This window comes from Oryctolagus cuniculus, chromosome 15 (assembly GCF_051225735.1).
Source record: "Oryctolagus cuniculus isolate XC-2025 breed Fujian yellow rabbit chromosome 15, ASM5122573v1, whole genome shotgun sequence".
NCBI classification, from domain to species: domain Eukaryota; kingdom Metazoa; phylum Chordata; class Mammalia; order Lagomorpha; family Leporidae; genus Oryctolagus; species Oryctolagus cuniculus.
Genome location: NC_142881.1, coordinates 27,583,465 through 27,605,415, shown reverse-complemented (window position 1 = coordinate 27,605,415; position 21,951 = coordinate 27,583,465). Strand labels below are relative to the sequence as shown.

The 21,951-nt window shown below is 54.0% G+C and overlaps 2 protein-coding genes across 13 annotated transcripts in view; one reads left to right on the top strand and one right to left on the bottom strand.

The window, feature by feature from the left end:
* Nucleotides 1-10: 10 nt before the first annotated feature.
* On the bottom strand, nucleotides 11-10,293 carry PITX3 (paired like homeodomain 3). The gene is made up of 4 exons (XM_008270401.5): nucleotides 10,029-10,293; nucleotides 2,057-2,182; nucleotides 1,699-1,901; nucleotides 11-1,387 (listed from the first exon to the last, which is right to left on the bottom strand). The coding sequence occupies exons 2-4, from the start codon at nucleotides 2,172-2,174 to the stop codon at nucleotides 800-802; spliced, it is 909 nt and encodes a 302-aa protein (XP_008268623.1). The 5' UTR covers nucleotides 2,175-2,182; nucleotides 10,029-10,293; the 3' UTR covers nucleotides 11-799.
* Nucleotides 10,294-15,132: 4,839 nt separating this feature from the next.
* GBF1 (golgi brefeldin A resistant guanine nucleotide exchange factor 1) overlaps nucleotides 15,133-21,951 on the top strand; it is a 152,576-nt gene continuing 145,757 nt past the window's right edge. For 4 of the 12 annotated variants that reach the window (XM_008270406.5, XM_008270405.5, XM_008270403.5 and 1 more), the window contains exon 1: nucleotides 15,133-15,420. The gene's annotated coding sequence lies outside the window, so the exon portion shown is untranslated. The remainder of the gene's footprint in view (nucleotides 15,421-21,951) is intronic. The other 8 variants (XM_089314429.1, XM_070057319.2, XM_070057317.2 and 5 more) reach the window with 4 other exon arrangements.

Genomic DNA, 21,951 nt, shown 5'->3' with positions numbered 1-21,951 from the left:
CTAGGCCGTATAGGCGCTTCATAAATGTCCATCACAGACCAGAATTTTATTGCTGTTAGAGGCGCAAGCCCCTCATAGGAACAGTGAGAAACAGGTGCAGAAAGGCCGAGTACCTTATCTCAAGTCAGGTTTTCCTAAGTTGCAGAATTGACGCGGGCAAGCAGGCGTTCGAGACCCCCCACCTGCCAGCTATCCTCCCTGAGACCACGAGGTGGCGTCGCGGCACCGCCTTTGGCCGACGCCAGCCAAGCAGCCGGGCCTCCACGCCTGCGCGCGCCCGGTTGCTCCTGGAATCCCCGGGTTCCTGGGCTCCCCAGTCCTGGAGCAAAGGGATGGGGGGGGGGGCACTGGCTCCCTGTAAGTCTGAACCCTCACCTCATTCCTGTACATCCAGCTCTCTCCTAGACAGTCGGGAAGGATGACGGGAAAGAGGGCTCAACCGCGACTCTGAATCATCAGGCCTTCGACAGTCCGCGCACGTTTATTTCATTTATCTTTGAAAACTGGGGAGGGGGAGTCTGGAGAAGGCGGGATGGGCCAAGGGTGCGCTGGCCCCCGGGGAGCTGGTCCCTGTCCCTGGCCATAGTCCCAGGGGCGCGGTCTGTGTGTAGGGCCCAGTGCACCCCTCAGGGCTGGGAGGGGAAGGCCCTCTCCTGAGCCGGCCGCCCCCCCCCCCCCCAGCTGCCCAAGCATCCCTGTCCGACCCTGGAGCGGGGGCAAGCCAGCCTGGATGAGACCCCAGTCCGGGGAGGCTGCGAACGATCGCCCCCGCCCTCGAAGACGGTCCACAGCCCGCCGCTCATACGGGCCGTTCCACAGCGTACTGGCACGGGCTGAGGTTGGCGGCGGGGGGCGGCCCGGGCACCGCGGGGTAGCTGAACGAGGCGTGCTGTTTGGCTTTGAGCCGCAGGCTGGCCAGGCTCGAGTTACACGGGTCCCGATAGACGTAGGGGGAGGAGGCGGCTGCAGCGGCGGCTGCGGCGGCCGAGGCGTACGGGCAGGACACGGCCCCCGAGGACACGGCGGCCGGAGCCAGCCCAGGAGGGCCCCCGCCCAGGCCCTGTAGGGCCCCGGGTCCAGGCACCGTGCCGGGGGCGGCTGCGGCCGAGGGCACCATGGAGGCGGCGATGGAGCTGGGTGGCGAGAAGACGGGCTGCGAGGCCAGAGGCCCCACGTTGACCGAGTTGAAGGCGAACGGGAAGGTCTTGGCGGCGAGCGGCGGGGCGAGCGCCTTGGGCGGCCAGTTGCCATACGAGTAGCCGGGATACACCTCCTCGTAGGGCGGCACCAGCCCTCCGAGCGGCGCCGCGAAGCCGCCCTTGCACAGCTCGGCCTGCTGGCTGCGCTCGCGCTTCCGCCACTTGGCGCGCCGGTTCTTGAACCACACCTGCGGGCGCGGGACAGAGGCTGTCAGGGGGCCCGGGCCCCAGCGGCGGGCGAGCGCGGCACCCAGACCCGGGTCCCAGGCCAAGTGGCCGGAGACGGGGTTGGGGGAACGCATGGAGCCGGGGGCGGGGTGGGAGTAGCCTGAGAGCCGCGGCCGTGGGCAGCGGGGTGGGGGACAGGGGGCGGAGCCCGGAGGTTGGCGAGCGCACGCAGCAGACGGGAGTCGTCGGGTCTTGCGCCCGAGGCAGGCAGGCAGGGGCCAGCGCTGGGAGGCCCCGGCGGGTGAGGGTCGCGGGGCGGGGAGGGCCATACCCGCACGCGGGCCTCGGTGAGGTTGGTCCACACGGCGATCTCCTCGCGCGTGCTCATGTCGGGGTAGCGGTTCCTTTGGAAGGTGGCCTCCAGCTCTTGCAGCTGCTGGCTGGTGAAGTGCGTGCGCTGCCGCCGCTGCTTCTTCTTCAGCGAGCCGTCCTCGGGGGAGCCGCCTGGCAGCGATGCCGAGGCCTTCTCCGAGTCTGGGGGCCAGGGTGGGAGCAGGTCACAGGGCGCCCAGGGTTCTCCGGGACTTGCCCAAGGGCCAGTTCGCTCCCTCCCTTGAGGCCACCCCCGTCCCACCCCAAGTAGGGATTGAGCTGCTATCTCCTCCACCTCCAGAAGGGGGCGCCCTCACCGCTGTGCTCCTGGCCTTTGCAGCCGTGTTCTGGGAGTGGGGGGTGGGGAGTGCCCGCGTCGGACAGCGACAAGGCAGGGCTCCGGGCCTCCGCCTCGCTGAGCAGACCGAACTCCATGGAGGGCTCTGGAAGGAAGAGACGACACGACCTGGTTAATGGGGGTGGAGAGTGACAGACTCACCCCATTATTGGCAGCGGGTTTCCGACCGCGGTGGGTCCTAGGACAGAATGGGGGAAAGGTGCCCACCGAGTGGTTTTACGCATAGACATATGCGCCAGACTCGCCTGTGTTAACAGCTGGGCACCTAGACCAGTGCCTGGTGCACAGCTGGTGTTCTGCCACCACACTTGCACAGCATCTACCACACCCCCAAGCACCGCAGCTCCTTCTCTGCGCGTGCATGGTGTCCCCACAGACTGGCGCAGGCCCCCAGCGGTCACACCTGGGCACAGCCGGAACCTCTGTTAAGCTGTGTCTCTTGTGGCCCTCTCCAGAAACCCCTTCAGGGACTCAGCTAGGACTCTAGCCTGGCCTTGCTTGGTCTGCTTCAAACTAGGGCAGCTCTGTTTTAGTCTACTTTACGATTTCTGGGGAGACTGCATTTGAAAAAAAAGTTCTAAAGCCACCAGGTGCCTGGGCCCCATCTGCTCTTAGGGCTGCTGGACACACCCTGCACGCCCCATGGGTTGCCGGTCCATCTCTATCGACTCCGAGCAGCAGGCATGAGCTTCTGAAAGCCCCCTCCCCACCCATATTCCCTATCACAGACCTAACCTGGTACTGCCCACAAGCCCGCCTGAGTCCCCCGCCAGGACTCCCCTGCTGGCTCTCCAGGGACCTGGCTGCTTGTGGGTCAGAGCAGAAGGAGGCCAGGGACCAGGGAGTGGGGAGCCCTGGGTGGGAGGGGTCTCTCTGCCTGACACACCCTCCCCATTAACAAGGGCTTACTGCAGGCTGCGCGGTGGCATTAATGTGGCGGCTTAGCCTAGATTGAGATGTGTGTCACTTGGCTGCTCTGAATTTATTAGGAGCCTTTCTCGGGGGGTGCAGATGGGCAGCAGCCTGTGTTTGCACATGGTAATGCCCCCTTCACCCGGCTCAGAAAGCACAGCTGTGCACCTCCCACCTTTTGAGCCAGGTTGGGGGTGGAAAGAGGTCAAGGCGGGAGGTTGGAAAACAGTCCTTGCTCTTCCTACAGGCAGATCTCCGGCCTTTGACTGGGGTTGGAGGGGCAGGGCTGGCGGGAGCCAGGAAGGAAGGGGGAAAGGCAGGCAGGAGTGGAGGTGTGCTTAGTATTCCTCCCTTTCCAGGTCTGAGGCCAGGGGCCAGAGGCTTGGGACTGGACGAGTGTGGTCCAGCAAAGCCCTGATGGAAAGGGGGCGCCCTTGGGAGGAACCTGCGGCAACCTTGACTGTCAGTTCTTCCCAAAGATCAGGGGAGATGAGGGAAGAAAGTACGGAAGGGCTGGAGAAAGGGGTGGTCTGATGACTGCCCTTGCTTCACACCCAAGACTCCCTTGTAATGCAAAACATGCCCCTGACTTTTCTAGAAGCCATAGGAACAACACAGAGCTGGGAAGAGAGGCTTTGCCGGTGGGGAAAGCTAAGTCGCACTGTCACCATTCACCCTTTCCAGCTGCTCTCACTCTGGCCCACCACCCACCCCTGCCCCCGGCATTCCATACCTGGGCCTTGGTTTCAGCCTCTCTTTCAGCAGAGGGAGGCAGGGTGAGGAGGGATAAGGGCCAGCGTCAGAGGAGGCCGAGAAAGCAGAGTGCGGACCGTGTGTTCCCAGAGACGGACAGACACACGTGCAGACACATGCCGGCTCCAGCGCAGACATAATAAGCACTTGGACTTGGAGCTAGAGACACACAAATACACACTCTCCCACACATGTGCTCCCACATTCAGGCAGACACACACCGTCACAGTCTCCTCTCTTGTGACAGGGACAGCTGTCAGGCTGTTTTGGAGCTAACCAGTACCCTTCCCCCTCTTCCCTCCCTGGCCCCTCTGAACTTCGGGACCCGGAGCTAAGGATTCTGGGGGATAGGGAGGCCAAGGAGGCTGTACCCAGTGGCTGCTGGAAGAGTCTGCTTGGCTGAGTGGGGAGACGTATGAGAATATTAGAGCTTGACTGGGCGGTAAGGGGGATGCAAAGTGTCCGGGCCCCTCGTAGGAAACTAATCTGGGAGAGCCCAGAGGAATTAGGTTTGGAGTCAAAAGGTCTGGGTTCATATCGTGGCTCCCTGACTGCCGAGCTGTGTATCCCTGGCAAGTGACTTTACCTCTCTGGGCTTATTCATCTCTAAAAGGGAGCTCAGAGTCACACCTCTGTGTGCCTTCAGCATTATTGCAAGGTTTAGTGAAAACATACCATATAAAAATCGGTAGGGGCGAAACTCTACCTGAGTTTCCCTCGTTCATTGAACGCATGTTTGCTCGGTGCCTTGGAGGAGCTGGGCACGGAGCTGAGTGGTGAGGCTGGGTCGGAGCCAAAGAGCTTACCCTGGCCTCTGGCCGTGCTGCAGGGCTCTTGTCCCCAGACGCTGTGTCTTCCAGGGAAGCGCCTCCCTGGGGAGTAAAGGTGAGCAGGCCACCTTGCAGACTGAACACAACCAACATGAGTTGGGAACACGCTGAATCCAACATGGGGGCCTGGGCAGGAGGGTAAGCGGACCCCAAGCCGGCAGCCACCCTGGGGACCCGGGACTGGCAAAGAAAGGATGACAACCTGAGGCTCTTGGCTGGGTTGGTACCAGCAGAGGAAGGGGCCGGGGCTGAGCCTGAAGAAAAGAGGAAAGAACGTGCAGGGCCAGCAGGCAGTAAGAGAAGGGTGGGGCGTAGGCCTCCAGCCCTCTCCCATCCGGGTGGGCTGCCCAGGCGGAGCTGGGGGCGCCAGGCTGCAGTCTGAGCTGGAGACAGGCTGGCTGGGGATTAAGCTCCCCCAAACTGCTGGAGCTCAGGAAGCTGGGGAGTTGGGACTGAGGCCAGGGACTTCGCCTCCCTCGGGGGCTAAGGAGGGACAAGCAGTAGGTCCCGAAGTCACAGGATTGGTCGATGCTGGTAGGCGATCCCAGGTCAGGCCAAGGAGAGTCAAGAGTGATACTGGGGGTAGGTGGGAGGGCAAGTTCAGGTCTGAGAGGGGCTGTCTGGTTGTCCCCAGGCTTTCTGACACACCCTGCTGGGGAGACCTGGCCCAGGTCCCATTGGTGTTGGGGTAGCAGTCCCAGGCCAAGGAAGACTGGAGGGCCTGCGAGCGTGCTGTGATTCTGACATACAGGCTGGAATGACGGGAAGCCTGCCACAGACTGCACTGCGGAAGAACAAAATATCCAGGATGTGTAAGGGTGGAGAACAGCTTCCGGGGCCAGACAGGCCTCTGTGGGGAAGCCGTGGTTTCTAAGGGACACAGCTCATGGCAAGAAGGTGACAGCTGTGGGATCCACTTAGGTCCTGAAGCCGGGGGGTGGTGGCTAAAGGGTGAGCACCTCTGTAGGCTGCAGTGCTAGTGCCTAGAGCAAGAGGCACAGCCTGGAACGTCAATGGGACAGAACCTTTCTGTGACCAGGGCTGAATGGGGGAGAAGGCTGGAGGGCTGGAGCTGCGATGTTGTGACTCAGCCTAGCAAGCAGCAAGGTGGGGACTAGGTGGAAACCAGGTCGCATGGATTCTTCCATCAACTGGAGACTGAAGGGAGGCCCCTAAGTGGACGTGGCCTCTGTTCCGTAGGGAGGCTGAGCAACCAGACTTGGATCTGCTGAACTTGGAAGGGAAGCCCGTGAAGATGGACGTCCTCTCTGCCCTGAGACAAAAGCTGGGACTCAGGTGGCGGCAGCAATGACTTGATGCACTCAGGTCACAGTCAGGGAAATGGTCCCACACTCTGCCCTCGCTCCCTTGTTTGTTATCTTCAGCAAGTAGTGGGTGCTCAGAAGGATCTCCCAACATGGGAAAGCACAGACCCTAACTTCTTGGAGCCTATGGTCTGGGGAGGCAAACAGCATGAGATGGAAAGGGACTGTATAGGTCTGATTCTCAGATCCAGGGAGATTGGAAGGCCACGTCCACTGACGGCAAAGTGTTGGCAGCCCAGAGAAGGGAAGCACCTAACTGCCCCTGGAGTTCAGGTGGCAGAGAAGAGCCAGAGCTTTCCAAATAACACTGCAGGGTTGAGAATGAGCTGGCAGGTTCAGAGGCAGTGCGGGAGCCTTGCATGGCCAGAGTGTGGGCAATGGGAGAGCAGCAGAGGGGAAAGGGTCAGAAGGAAGAGGACTCCGAGGAGGGACAGGAGATGGTGGTTCAGATGCGGCACACGCTAGACCAGCATGTCTCCAGCTTTGCCATCCAGAAACCCCTCAGACCAGCAAAAGAAAACATCTGTGGAATTTCTTTGTTTCCAGCTTGACAAAATCCAAGCAGATTATGTATACTAGTCCATACTTTAGCCACACTTATTTTAACTTAAAAGTAAAGCACACCCCCATGCCCCATCCAGTCTTCAAATGACATCACCACATCAGGAACATGGACCACTTCAGCCTACGGTTCTGCCCCTCCCACTCCCACTCTGCCCTCCTCCCACCCCGCTCCTAATGCCTTGTTCCACTTGTGGGAGTCACTGGAGGCTTGCAGGTAGCAGAGTGACATACAGTGCAACGCCCTTGCCATCTTTATTTGGCGATGGTGAGCAGCATGCATGTGGCAGGGGGAGATAGGAAAGGAGAGCCAGGGGTAGAAGAAGGAATAGGAAGAGGTGGGGGGAGTTGTGAAAGCCATTTCTTTCCATCTTTCTATAGCTCCCTTCCTCTACCCCCCTCCCCAGCACTGCCTTCCTTTTCTTTTCTCTTGTTTGGGTCCCTGTTGGTGACCTTGGACACTCTAGGTACCCAAAGGTCAGGACCCTTCAGATTCGCTGCCTTCCCCTCCCCCGCACTCTAGGAGGCGTCCCTTAGAGCGAGCGGAGCTCAGAGGACAGCACAGGCCTGGCCTTCTCTCTGCATACTTCCGCGCCAGCCTGCGGCCCTGCCCTCTCTTCCTGGACCTGAGTGCGGCGCCGGCATTCACATCTCTGAGAAGGAGGCCGGCAGAGAACAGAGCAAGATCTTTGGTCTGGTAGACAGGCTAAGTATTTGCTGTGGGGGATCCCCAGAATTCCTCTTAGGGGCAGGAGTGGTGACTGACATCTGGAGCCTGGGATAGGGCGTCCATCTGTCCTTAAGATCCTTCCCTTGGCTGGATCGGGAATGTGATCAGGCTGTTTTAAGGCTCAAGACCTGGCCTTTCCAAATAAAGATTCTGTGGTTACAGGGACCTGCAGGAAGGGCTAACACCAGTAATAATGTTTCTTATTGCTCAGGCGCTTCTCTTTTGCAAAGGACTTTCACATACATGGTTTCATTTAATTCTCACAACTGCCCTGCATGGCAGGGCTCTACAAATGGAAGAGAGATTTGAAGCCAGGGCTGGGCTGTACTCTCCCGGCCTCTCCCCAACCCCCAGCAGTGACTCTGACAAACACAGGTTCTCCAGAGCCCTGAAAGATTCCATCTCTTTCCTCCCTCAACCCCCACTCTGGACACGAGCTCTGCAAGTTTGCTGCCCACTGTGTGCCACAGAATGTTTTCCTGTTCGTTCAGAGCTGGCATCACTCCCATTCGAAGAGGCCCCCTTATCTCCGGCTTCAGGATTTGAGGAGCAAGCAAGTCTTCTGCTTTTCTAGACATTTCATTATCTGGTGGATTTCCACCCTGTCTCATCTTTCAGAGGCCGAAACTTTGAAATTTGCTCTCTCCAGCAACCCCTGCTTCCTCCTTTGGGCCCCTAATATTCTCCTAAGAGCCGGTGACCAGGCACACGCTAAGATACATTGACCAGGCACACGCTAAGATACATTGACCAGGCACATGCTAAGATACATTGTTTTTTGCAAAGGTGGGAAGAGGGTCTGTCCTTTGTTTGCGAATCATCTTCATGAAGATGGCATCTTCTACTGGCAAAAGCAGAACTTTGGCCAAGGCAGTCCGGAAATTCTAATACCTTTCCTAATCTTTCCCTGCCCCAGACCCCTTCATTTCACCCACAATTTCACTGATTTTTCCAAGGCAATGGGAGCACGAGCCCTGCAAAGCATCTCAGAATGTGGTGGAGTTAACTGAGGTGGGTCTCTACACTTACCAGAAGCAGACAAGGGACAAAAAAAGGTGGAGAAACAAGTAGCCGGCGTCAAAGCAAACGTTAGAATTGAAGAGTGGAGGCGGGAGTGCGGGGAGTGAGCGTGTAGGTCGCTCATGGGTGGACAGTGAGCAAAGTGAAGACCCACTGTTTAGGCTGTACACTGCTGAACACAGCACCTCGCACTCGTCCTCAGGAACACTCAGTCCCCAGCTGGGCTGTCCTGCTCACTGCCATCGGCTCGGCAGCCTCACTACTCCAGGCGCTTAAGTTTAACTGGACTCTGGTTAGAGAGCTGGCGTCAGGGGGAGTGGTCCTTGTGTGGACCCGGAGGTGTCAGGACCCTCCTCCAGCCACAGAGAAAGCAAACAGATGCTTGGGTAGCACTGAAACATCCTTCCCAATCAGACTTAAAGGGCCATCAGGGCCCCAGGTTGGACTCCAAAGTCGGGATTCCATGTTCTCCTTCCCTACTCTCCAGCTCCCCGCCACATCGGGGAGTTTGCTGGCACTGAGGATGCCCAAGGCAAACAGGGTTTGCTTTGCTAAAGGGCTGCACTTTTCTCTTCTGGCCTGGGCTCCTGCCCCCTGCAGGGAAGGCGAGGAGTCTGGGGGTGTCTGGTCAGCTGAACTGGAATTAGGGGTTGCCTCTAAGTTTGTGAGGGAACTGGGGCTGTCCTGGACTTGTGCTGGTTCCTCCCTGTCTCCCACCGCCCTTTGTGTTTGAGTGCTTCCTTTCCTGGTCTGGATTCCCTCTAGCCGTCCCGTCATTGGCCTTCTCTCCTCAATTCTGGAGAGTGATGCTCGCCTTGGGGTCAGATGGGGTTTGTCTCCCAGTGCCACCCGACCCCAAGGCCGGGCTTGTAGCCCTTACTCTCACTCCCTGCTCCCAGCACCGCCACCGTCCAAAGGCACAGAAACAAGTTTGCAAAGTGTGAGCTGGGATTTGAGGTGACCCCCAGCAGACGCAGACGACACATCGCACACACGAAGCAGCTGGGCAGGCGCTGCCGGGGGGTTGGCCACCCGGCCAGGGACATTCTGTCCGCCGCTGCCGCACACGGCGCTTGCTCCGGAGAGACCCACTTTGCCACCCCGGACACTCTGTCAGCTGCTATCCCCATGCGCCGCGGACATTCCTTCCGATTCCAGGCGGCCCCGGGTTGGGACTCATCTGGGTTCTGACACCCCAAGCTAAACCCGCTGCCTGGTCACTTGGGCTGCCCAGCCTTGGCCCTGCTGCCCGCACAGCGGCCATCTGACCCGTGGCCGGGCTCTCAAAACACGGCTCCTGTTCCAACTGTGGAGCAGCTGGGAAGAGGTGCGTGTGCGACCGGGCGCACCCCTGCTCCCAGCGCCTGGAGTCTGCTTGAACCTGGGCCGAGGGGCGTCGGGCGCCGCCAACGGGCCCCGTTCTGGGCGACCGAAGCCGGCTCCCGGCAACCAGGGCCTCTACAGCCCCTTTCGCTCCCGGCCGCCTGCCCCGTGCCCCCGAATTCCAGGGTGCTCGCTGGTAATGGTTTCCAGACTCTCTACTCTGCCTCGCAGAGCCCGGGTTCCAGCTTCGTTCCGGATCCCCCGAAGTCTTCCCCTTTCCCTGTTCCCCGGGGTCGTCACCCTGAGTTTCCCTTTTCCCAAGTCCAAGCCCCAGGTCTGCGGTCCGCCCTCCTAGTGTCGACCTGTTCTCCAGGTCCCGGAGTTCAGCCTCCGTGGGCTCCATGCTGGGGGTCCCAAAGTCGGGCCGTGGCCCCTCGGCCCGGTGAGCCCCTGCCCCCCGCGTGGCCAAGCACTCACAGTGCGTCCCGCAGCAGACAGACTCCCGACAGCAGCGGCGTCAGCGGCGGCGGCGGCGGTCTGGAGGGCAGGCAGGGGCCAGGGGCCGGACACCCGGCCGGGGTGGGGGCCGCCCCCCTGCTCCCGGGCCGCAGCTGGGCTCCGGCGTTCCCAGATTCGCGGAGGGAGTGAGTGCGCCTCGCCGCGGACTGCCACCCCCCGCCGGCGCCCATTCACTTTATGGCAGCCCAGGGCGCCCCCAGCCCGCCGCGGCTAGCCGCGCGCCTCAGGCCCCGCCCCTTTCCAGCTGCGCTGCCCGGGCTCCGCCCTTTCCAGCTGTGAATCCTCAGGCCCCGCCTTCGGGGGAGGGGTCCTGCCGGCGGGCCGCCAGGAAGCCCGCCTCCCCGCCAATTGGAAGCGCTCCTGAGCAACTGGGCCACTCCCCTCCCCACGTGGCCGGGACCGCGTTCCAGCCGGGACGCTTCTGCGGAGCCGGGCGGGCCGGGGGTAGAGAGGTCTGGGTAGCCCTGGGGAGCTGGGCTGGCTGGCGGCGGAGTGGGGCCGCCGCCCCGAGCGACGCGGAGCGGTGCTGGGGGAGAGGGCTGCCGGGGCGCCAGGTGGGAAGGCGCACAGGGCCGCCGGGGCTCAGCGCTCAGACTTCGCTGCCGCTCAAGTTTCGCCGATTTTCTACACTTGTCGCTGTCTGTCTTTTCTCCCTTTTGTCTCCGTTCCAATCCTCCCACGTTCTCGCTCCCCCCCCCCCCCCCCCGCCGCTTTGCTCTTGCTGTTTGCCCCTCTCCTCCCTCCTCTGCCACTTGAAAGACTAATTTCTCTTTCGGCTCTTCTTTGCCTAACACCTCTCTCTTTACTTTGCTATTCCCTCCTCCTCTCCCCTTCTTCCCCTGCTCTTCTCCAAAGGTGGCTTTGTGAATGAGACGAGCTGAAGTGGAATTCCAATTCTGCCACAAAGTCGCACCACTATCCAGTGACCTTGGACAAGTAACCCTCGTTCTGTCTCCCAACCCCTGCTGCCTCTCTGGGCTCAGGCTAGGGCTCTTCAGAAGCATATTATGTCAGCTCCTCAGTCTGCATCCCTCACCGGCCTGGGCTGTGCTCTGGCAGCTTCAACAGGGCTGTGTTCCTGATAACAAGGTGTGACCTCACTGCTCAAAAGGAACAGGACACACGTCGACGGTACACGTAGAGTTAGGTGCCCCTGAAAACCTCAAACCCAGTCCCATAATATGCCTTGAAAGCAAATATAACCACTCATAGACCCTGCTTAAAATCCTTCAGGGGCTCCTGATTGCTCTCAAGATAAAGGTCAAGTTCCCTAGCCCAGCATATTAAACCTTCAGGACCTGACCTTGTCTTATTCTAAATCCCCTGGTGATTTCCTGCATACCTATGGCCTTTTTTGTGACATCAATAATTAAAAAAAAAGATTTATCTATTTGAAAGGCAGAATTACATAGAGGCATATATATATACATACATATATATGTATGTATGTATATATATATATGTGTGTGTGTGTGTATATATATATATATATATATATATGGAGAGAGAGAGGGAGGTCTTCCATCCTCTGGTTCACTCCCCAAATGGCTGCAACAGTCGGAGCTGGGCCAATCTGAAGCCAGGAGCCAGGAGCTTCTTCCAGGTTTCCCACACAGGTGCAGGGGCCCAAGGACTTGGGCCATCTTCACTGCTTTTCCTGGCCATAGCAGAGTGCTTGATTGGAAGAGGAGCAGCCAGGACTTCAACTGGCACCCATATGGGATAATGGCACTGCAGGCAGCAGCTTTACGCCAGTCCCTCAATCAATCTTTATCTTGCTATGTCCCATCCTTCCTCCTAAGCTCTACTCAGGCCTTATTATCTTTTCCTGAAGTACTAGGTTAGTGAGAGGTCTAACCTCTTGCTCTTATGACCCTCCTTGTGCACGCCTTCAATTACCCCTCCCGCAATGTCAAAGGGATCAGCTTGGTTGTCCATTATGAGACTAGGATTTTTTTTTTTTTTTATTTTGACAGGCAGAGTGGACAGTGAGAGAGAGAGAGAGACAGAGAGAAAGGTCTTCCTTTGCCATTGGTTCACCCTCCAATGGCCGCCGCGGCCGGCGCGCTGCGGCCGGCGCACCGCGCTGATCCGATGGCAGGAGCCAGGAGCCAGGTGCTTTTCCTGGTCTCCCATGGGGTGCAGGGCCCAAGCACCTGGGCCATCCTCCACTGCACTCCCTGGCCACAGCAGAGGGCTGGCCTGGAAGAGGGGCAACCGGGACAGAATCCGGCGCCCCAACCGGGACTAGAACCCGGTGTGCCGGCGCCGCTAGGCGGAGGATTAGCCTAGTGAGCCGCGGCACCGGCTGAGACTAGGATTTAAGAGATGCAAGGCCATGTCTTCTTCATCTTTCTATCCCCAGGGTGATGTAGAAATACAATACGTTTGTCATGTTGGAGTCTCAGAGGAAGATGCTAGTCAGTGCTTAGGAGGGCCTAGGGAATTGTCATCTCTCTTCTCCACCTCTACTGCACAATCATATACATTTTTTATTCGACAGATAGAGTTAGACAGTGAGAGAGAGACAGAGAGAAAGGTCTTCCTTCCGTTGGTTCACCCCTCAAATGGCCACCATGGCCAGAGCTGCACCGATCTGAAGCCAGGAGCCAGGTGCTTCTTCCTGGTCTCCCATGTGCATGCAGGGTCCAAGCACTTGGGCCATCCTCCACTGCCCTCCAGGGCCACAGCAGAGAGCTGGACTGGAAGAAAAGCAACTGGGTAAAACCCGGCGCCCATATGGGATACCGGTGCCATGACACCAGCCCCAATCATATACTTAAAAAAAAACTTATTTATTTGAGAAGCAGAATTACAGACAGAGAAAGGGAGAGACAGAGAAAGAGGTCTTCCATCTGCTGGTTCACTCCCCAAATGGCTTCAAGGGCCACAGCTGGGCTGATCTGAAGCCAGGAGCCAGGAGCTTCTTCTGGGTTTCTCATGTGCGTGTAAGAGCCCAAGTACTTGGGCCATCTTCTATTGCTTTCCCAGGTACATTAGTAAGGAGCTGGATCAGAAGTGGAACAGCCGGGATTTGAACCGGTGCCCATACAGGATGCTGGTGCTACAGCTAGACGCTTTGCCTACTACACCACAGCGCCAGCTCTGACAATCACATACTTGTGGGATGATGAATTTCTGGAGGTTCTTGGAAGTGGAGATGAAGGGGAGGCAGTTTTAGCCCTCTTAAGAGAGTTTTCCATTTGGCTTTTCAGGTTCTCCAGGACCTCTCAATGTGAGATCAGACCAGGAGACTGATTCCCATTTTCAAGTGAAGAGGAAAATGGCTCAGAGGTACCATGGAAAGTGATGCCATGGGGGTGGATCTTCTTTCCCCTGATTTCATTTGGGTGAAAGAGGCAAGATCCTCAGCTGGATCCAGAGGCCAGGAACCAAGTGTGCAGGTGCAGGGAGCAACTGAAGTGCTCTTCAGATTAGAGGATTATAGCACAGGGATGGTCTTTGTATGTCTGGTTTGAGACCACATTCCTGTGGGCTTAGGTATGGGGCTTCCCTGGACTTGGGTCATCCATAAATAGGAGGCAGTGTGGAGGGAGTTAGTATTTTTTTTTTCATTGCCTACCCCAGCAGATTTATCTGGGTCTTCAGGGATGCCTGAGTGCACTTCCAGCAGACTGGAAATTCCATCATTCAGTCTACAAGGAGAACATCCGTCCTCCTGTCTTCTTCCCATACACTCTCATTTCCAGGTAATTTTAAGTACCTTAGCAACCTCTTCATCTTTTTTTTTTTTTTTTTTTTTAAGATTTATTTGTTTGAAAGAGAGAGAGAGACAGACAGAGAGGATTTCCACCTGCTGGTTAACTCTCCAAATACCTGTAACAGCTGGGCCAAGCCAGACTGAAACTAGGAGCCAGGAACTCCATCCGGTCTCCCACGTGGGTGGCAGGGATCCAAGTACTTGGCAATCATCTGCTGTCTCCCTGCTGCATTAGCAGGAAGCTGGATAGGAAGCATGAAGTACCTGCGACTTGAATCAGTCATTCAGATATGGGAGGCTTACCCTGCTGTGCCACAACACCTCTTTATCTCTTGCAAGGAAAGGAGTTAGCTGGGATGGAGGAGTGGGGCCGGGGAGCCCAGCAGGAGAATGAGAACAAGTGGGCATGCAGCCTTCAAGGCCTGTAATAATTTCTAAGGCAAACAGGAGAGGCTTCAATTTCCTGACAATGGTAACTTGGACTAACTTGTATACTTTTCCCCCAGTAGATAAGGTGTGTCCATGGTGTGGTATGAAGGGCAGAGTTGGGAATCACAGACTGATAGACGAGGTAGCAAAGGGAAGTGAGCAAGAGATGGATTGGGGGTAAGGACACCTGCGGTTGTCGCTCAGCTCCGCTATTGTGAAGCTAACTATGCGAACGTTGGGCCAGCTGTCCACTCTCGGACTCAATTTCTTGCTCTGGAAAATGAAGGACTTGAGTTTGACAGCCAATATTTCTGCCACCTCTCATTTTTTCTATTTCCAGATGGTAGGAATTGGGCAGGAGATAACTGAAACAGTTAGGATGGGACAGACACACCTGTGAGAAACCAAAACTCGGCATGCAGACGGAAGGGCAGGGGAGGGTTTGGACCGCCGCACGGTTTTAAGGAGGGGAGGAGTCCAGAGCGGCTTTGAAAGGACGTGATCCCTTAAGGGGCATGGTATTGCCCCAGGTGACTTTGACGGGATGTGCCTAGGGGTGCAGGGGCGTCCGCTCAACCTCTCAAAACGGACCCGCCCCCTTTCCAGCAAATCGTAGCTTTCCTCCCCATAATGCACAGCAGCCGCTGCCAAACCACACACTGCAACCGAACTCCTCTCTCTAACTCCACCTCTCCAACCGCCGGCATAATTTCCCATTTTTGATTGGCTTTTAAACTGTCACTCAGAGAGATCGCGTATCTGTTGGTTGTTCCCTGCCTACCCGCTTCTTTCCCGTGTAATCTCACCTCTTTAGGCACTACCCGCCCCCCGAAGCCAATTTCCTTTCTTCTATTGGATAACTGGAATGCCATTTTCCGCGGTGCCAAGATATGATTGGCTGTGCGTGGCAGGGCTGGCGCAGTTACCAGGCAGCGGGCTAGACTGAGGCTAGTTACCACGTCAGTGAGCTGACAGGGAAGGCAGCCGGTTCCACCGCCCGTCCTGGCCAACTCGTTACGGCCGACTGTGTGGTCCCACCCTGACTTCGGCCTCAACTTGCAGAATACGGGCTCCTTCCCTTTTCCCATCTGCCATCAGAGCCTGGAGAGCCACTCGGAGACGGCTCCGGGGCCGGGGCTGGACATGAGCAGCGGCTGCCGGTCCTGGGACTAGGCCCCGCCATTTTGGATCCGCTGACAGGTCAGCGAAGTCTCTTTCTGGAGTTCCAGTGGCTTGAAGGCCGCCCTGACATCGCGATAGGGAATAAGGGGGAAGGACGTTTAAGTTAAGCGAGCCAGTGTGGGTTAAGGGCGTAGCGGGCAGGAATAAAGCGAGAAAGGGGTTGTTGTGGGAGGGAACTGAGAGGCGTGCAGGGGGCAAAGGTCAGGCCCCTGCCGCAGGAGAGGCACTTTCAGCTCGGACTTTTTGCTCCCTTGCGAGTGCCCGAATCCCTTCTGTTTTCCCTTGCTTACCCCAGCCTTCAGCTCCTCTATTCTGGGGCTCTCTGTATCCTAAAGAGCCCAGCCCTCAAAAGCTGAAAGTAATCTAAGGAGCATTGTGCTTAATTTTGAGATTGTAGACCTTAGATATGCGTCTCTCCGGATTCTGTAGAGTGTCCACTTCTGTGTGACTGTCCTGTCAACACACCTGAATGGCTTCATTAACACTGGGTGGAGAGCCAGTGCAACCTAGACTCAGAAGACCCGTGGAAGGGTTAAGGTCAGCAGCAGGTAGAACTGGGCTATGAGAGGTTTTCCTCCTCCAGGCCAGCTCAGCTGCCAGACTTGTTGTGTAGATAACCCCTGGGGTTACCTTCTGGCCTGTTTCTTCCTTTAAACAATCTTCTACAGGTATTCTCTCCTGGCGAATGTTTGGGTTGGCGTTTCTGCTGGAGATCTCTTCACTTGACCGAAGGAGATGGTTTAGTCACAAGGAAACCTTTCTGTTATGCCATATTTGACCAAGGGCAGAGAGGGATTTGAATACTGGCAAAGTTTGATACTCACGGCCTGTTGTTGATAGTGGGCAAAAAGAGTCATGAGAGATGTTTAGCTAATTGTGGTAGGGTCGGGGCAGCAGAATAAGTGATGGAATCAAAGCCCAAAGGGTGTAGTTTATAGCGCTGTGATGACCTTTGAGAAAACTCTGTGTTGTAAAGCTGTGAAAGTTCACCAAGAGTAGAGTACTTTCAGAAATGATGAATGGTATAAATAGTGTTTTTAAGTGGACAATGTAGAAATTTATGTGCCCTTTAATTCAGGTATGAAAGGCACTTCTCTAGGCCCTGTGGAAGATACAAGAGAAAGGGTCTGCTTTGGGATCACTCAGTTTATGCATTTCTTAAAAGTAGTAGTATTTATGTGTATTTGCTTATGTAGAGCGTGTAGTAGGGTTAAAAGCAGGATCTGCCTAATGCCTTTCAGCATGTTGTGGGTACTCAGTGTTATCTGTACCTAGGAATAGTTTTAGTATGTGCTCAGGACTTGTGGCCTACTTCTGGCCTGGCAGTCAGAAATGCTTTTTCACTTTTGTGTGATGAGGTAGTAATAAGGAGATTGAAACCTCATACTGTTAAAAAGGAAAAGATATCTATCTAGGATCTTAAAATGACTGAGCTCGATTTCTCCTACCTAATTCCCTTTGCTCTCGTGACTGTGTGTGTGTGTGTGTGTGTGTGTGAAGGGATAACACTTAGAGTTTACATTTATCAATATTAAAATAAGTAGGATGGAGTGGTATCGGAAGTTATTTAGTGCTGATTTTGACTGGCTGATCTAAGTTGCAGAACTTCCAAAAAGATATCTGAAAGTGACAGATGAGATGACACAGCCCAGGAGGTACACAGGTTGGATGGGTCTGTGTTGGTCACCTGGGCCACTGCCCTGTTGAGTTGATATGGTCTGCATAATAGGCGATCTGGTCTCCGGGTAGATGGTGTGAGTAATCCAGCATTTTTCTGAAAGTGACTAAAGAAGCATCAGATTTCTTCGTTGTTTAGTTAAAAAGTCATTTTCTAGATAGCATTCATTCTGGATAGAAATGATTTTCCAGATAGAAATCATTTAACCTCCCACCCACAAATCAGAAATTTGTCCTTTCTTCAAAACTTGTATTTGAGCTTATTTTTTAAAAAGATTTAATGTAAAAAATGTAAAAATTATTCATATCTAATACTTGTGCATTTTCATGGGGTGCTGTGTGAATTTCAATACACGTGTACAGTGTAAACTGGTCACATCTGGCAAGTAGCATTTCATTGCCTTGGCTTTTTTTTTTTTTATGTTTAGAGCCTGTCAGCTTGTCTCTTCCAGTTCCTTATACAGGAGATAATACACAATTGTAAACTGTAGTCACCCCTCTGTGCTGTGGAACACTAGAACCTATTCTATCTAACTGTGTTTTGGTACCCTTTATCTGCCCTCAACAACCCACCCTGCCAACTTTTTTTTTTTTTTTTTAAGTTTTATTTATCTAAAGGCAGAGCTACAGAGAGAGAGAGAGAGAGAGAGGTCTTCCATCTGCTGGCTCACTCCTCAGACAGCCACAACGGCCAGAGCTGCACTGATCCGAAGCCAGGAACCTCCTCTGGGCCTCCAGGGTGGGTGCAGGGGCCCAAGGACTTGGGCCATCTTCCACTGCCCTCCCAGGCCATAGCAGAGAGCTGGACTGGAAGTGGAGCAGCCAAGACTCTAACCGGTGCCCATATGGGATGCCCATATGGTACTGCAAGCGGCGGCCCTGTCCACTATGCCACAGTGCTGGCCCCCAGCTTCTTTTTAATGGTGACTGTAGAGAGAGAGAGTTCCTTCAGTCTTGACAGTGATGTTTTTTGGCACAATAGGAATTCAAGTTTTAGACACATCTCTTCAGTAGGTGGGCACCAACCCCAGTTTTAGCTCACAGTTCTCAAAAGCTCCACTACTGTTTCACTTCTCTATGTTTCAAAAGTTAGGATTGACTGCCACTTTTAAATAATAACTTCATCGATAGGGTACTTAAACTGCCAGCTGTGGGTAGTTAGAGAGGAATAAAACAGTTCCTGCTTTTGAGGAGACTCACTGTATTTGTAGAGTATTCACCAGAAGTATCATCCCAGCCTTTGTACACCACTTCTAATTGATTGATCACACTTGATCCCTGTGGCTCAGTGTGACTGATTAGAGTGATTCTGCTGTTGGGCTCATGGTGGAGTTGAATTGAAGAGAGAAGCGGAGGTTCATTTTACCCCTGTAAGAGCTAGGTAAATTTAATAGGCTGCTATTCATCTTTTATTCTTACTTTTTTCTCTATTTTAGTGTGTTCAACTTTAGTTGTTTAATTGAATGAGAATATAATAGAGTGATGTGCTGATTTCGAGCCCCAGTGGCAGTAGAAGTGATCATGGAAGTAATTTGTTCCAGTAGCAGTGAAAGTGATCGTAGAAGCAATAGTAGCATAAATGATCATGGCTGTATGACAGCAAAGTAATGAGTTGCCATTTTATAAGCCAGGGGTTATAAGCTGAAATGCCTACGTATCCCACAAATAATGTAAATGAGTGAAGTGAGTCAGGTGGGAGTGTGGGTAAAATAGTGCACTGAAGGACTATGCCCTTGTTTTAAGGAGGCAGCTACTGTGTATTCAACAGATGTTATCATTGAGAGTGTAGGCACAGCCTGAACAGACTTCCTATTTTTCAGAAGCTTGAAATCCAGATCAATGTGCTTTTTAATTATTGGCAACTAGTTAAATTTTTTGGCAAACTTTGCAGACCAAAAAAAGTATGTCTGTGGACTGGCATCTGCCTGATGGCCACTGAATGGTAATGCCTGATATACAAGATGGGCAGGCCTTAGGAGACATAATCACTGCCATTCTCCCTATGTGTAATCAGACCTAACTTTTTCTTTTCTTTTCTTTTTTTTTTTTTAAGAAATATGGTAGTTCTACTCCCATGCTTTTTTTTTTTTTTAAAGATTTATATATTTTACTTGAAAGTCACAATTACACAGAGAGAGAAGGAGAGGCAGGAGGGGATGTCTTCCATCCGTTGGTTCACTCTTCAATTGGCTGCAATGGCCAGAGCTGTGCCAATCCGAAGCCAGGAGCTTCTTCTGGGTCTCCCACGTGGGTACAGGGGTCCAAGGACTTGGGCCGTCCTCTACTGATTTCCCAGGCCATAGCAGAGAGCTGGATCGAAAGTGAAGGAGCTGCTTCTAGAACCGGGGCTCAAAAGGGGTGCTGGCACTTCAGGCTAGGGCTTTAACCTGCTGTGCTGCAGTGCCAGCCCCAGACTTAACTTCCTTTGTTCTGCTTTGCTGTCATTCTTACACATTGGGCACCTTGAATGGTTGAGATATGAGAAAGATACTTTGTTTCATTTTTCATCTCCAGGCAGGCAGAAGAAACATCTTTGTACTTCAATCAGTGGCTTGCCTTCCCTTGCACACTTTTTTTTAATGAAATTAAAAAAAAATTTTTTTTTTTAGATTTACTTATTTATTTGAGAGGCAGAGTTATAGACAGAGAGAGGGAGAGACAGAGAGGTCTTCCATCTGCTGCTTCACTCCCAAAATGGCTGCAAGGGCCGGAGCTGGGCTGATGAACCCAGGAGCCAGGAGATTCCAGGTCTTCCACGCGGGTGCAGGAGCCCAAGCACTTGGGCCATCTTCCACTGCCTTCCCAGGCCATTAGCAGAGAACTAGATTGGAAGAGGAGCAGTTGGGACATGCACTGGTGCCCATAGGGGATGCTGGTGCCACAGGTGGAGGCTTAACCTACCATGCTACAGCACCAGCCTGCACACACAATTTTTGAGGTAGTCAGAGTCTCAAGACATAGAAGATGGCATGGCAGAGCTTAGCTATACGGGTCACCTGATTAGCAGGTCTGGGAGGATTTTCCAGTCTTGCTCTGTCAGGGCATCAACTTTTTTTTCCTGGTTTGCCTTTCTCTTACCTCCACCCTTTGAGTAAATTTCTTGAGTCCACGAGATTGTTTACTAGTTCAGTTATTAGCACAGAACTATGGTGTATTCCTTGGCTGGCTCTGGAAGTGTTGTAAGCTCAGTCTCTTGAGCACTTCTTTGGGCTACTCAAGGGAGTGAGTGTATATAAACATTGGAAAGGTCCATTGAGGGTCATTCAGCTCCCTGGTGCCATCTACCCTTCCAGAAAGCCTATCAGAATTTTCTTGGTGCAGAGGTCTGTTACACCAGGACATTATGGGGGAAAAAGAGTCCACTGGAGAATCTTTTTATTAATTAGGTAAGGGCAACTTAGAAGGAAAAACTTACATAGGATTTGGAGGGACTTAACTCAGTTTCTCTTTCTTAATTTCCTATGCCTTCCTAAAGAGAGAGAGAGAGAGAGAGAGAGAGAGAGAGAATGTGAATGTGTATGTATGTGTGTGTGTGTGTGTGTGTTGGGAAGAGGAAGGATAGTACTTAAAGTTTACATTTATTGATTTAAAATAAGCAAGATCAAAAACTTAAAAAATGAAATAAGTGGAATGGAATGGTATACTAATAGCAGCTCTTTCAGTACATTTTATCCTGATTTGTAATTAAATAATAGCTATTTAGAACCAAAGAAAATAAAACATACACGTATATGAGGACTTGACAGTTACACAAAGAATTATATTATTTCACAGAAAAAGTGTGAGTGTGCAAGTAACATTTGAGGAAGCATCAAGATGGAGGCAGGTGTTGTGGTGCAGTGGATTAAGCGGCTGCTTAGGATGCCCACGTGCCACATTGGAGAGTCTGGGATCGAGTCCTGCCTGTGGTCCAGTTTCCTGCTAATGTTCCTGTCAGGCAGCAGATGTTGACTCAACTTGAGTCCCTGCCATCCACGTGGGAGACCTGAACGGAGTTCCTAGCTCCTGGCTTTGTATTGGCTCTGCCCTGGCTGTAGTGGGCATTTAGGGAGTGAACCAGCAGATGGAAGATCCTCTGTCCTCTCCCCTCTAACCTTACCCTTCTCCCCTCTCCCCATTACTCTGCCTTTAGAATAAATAAATTTTTTTTTTTCTTTTTTGCTAGGCAGAGTGGACAGTGAGAGAGAGAGACAGAGAGAAAGGTCTTCCTTTTGCCGTTGGTTCACCCTCCAATGGCTGCCGCGGCCGGCGCGCTGCGGCTGGCGCACCGCGCTGATCCGGTGGCAGGAGCCAGGAGCCAGGTGCTTTTCCTGGTCTCCCATGGGGTGCAGGGCCCAAGCACCTGGGCCATCCTCCACTGCACTCCCTGGCCACAGCAGAGGGCTGGCCTGGAAGAGGGGCAACCAGGACAGAATCCGGCGCCCCGACCGGGACTAGAACCCGGTGTGCCGGCGCCGCTAGGCGGAGGATTAGCCTAGTGAGCCGCGGCGCCGGCCAAATAAATATTTTTTAAAAAGACTTATTTATTTATTTGAAAAGCAGAGTTACAGAGAGGCAGAGGCAGAAAGAGAGAGAGAGGTCTTCCATCCACTGGTTCACTCCCCAAATGGCCGCAATGGCCGGAGCTGGGCCAATCCAAAGCCAGGAGCTTCTTCCAGGTCTTCCATGCGGGTGCAGGGGCCCAAGGACTTAGGCCATCTTCTACCGCTTTTCCAGGTCATAGCAGGGAGCTGGATTGGAAGTAGAGCAGCTGGGACTTGAACTGGTGCCCATGTGGAATGCTGGCACTGTAGATAGCAGCTTAACTTACTGTGCTACAAGCCAGACCCTCACTCAAATTTTAAAATAATTTTTGTTTGTTGTCAGGCATTG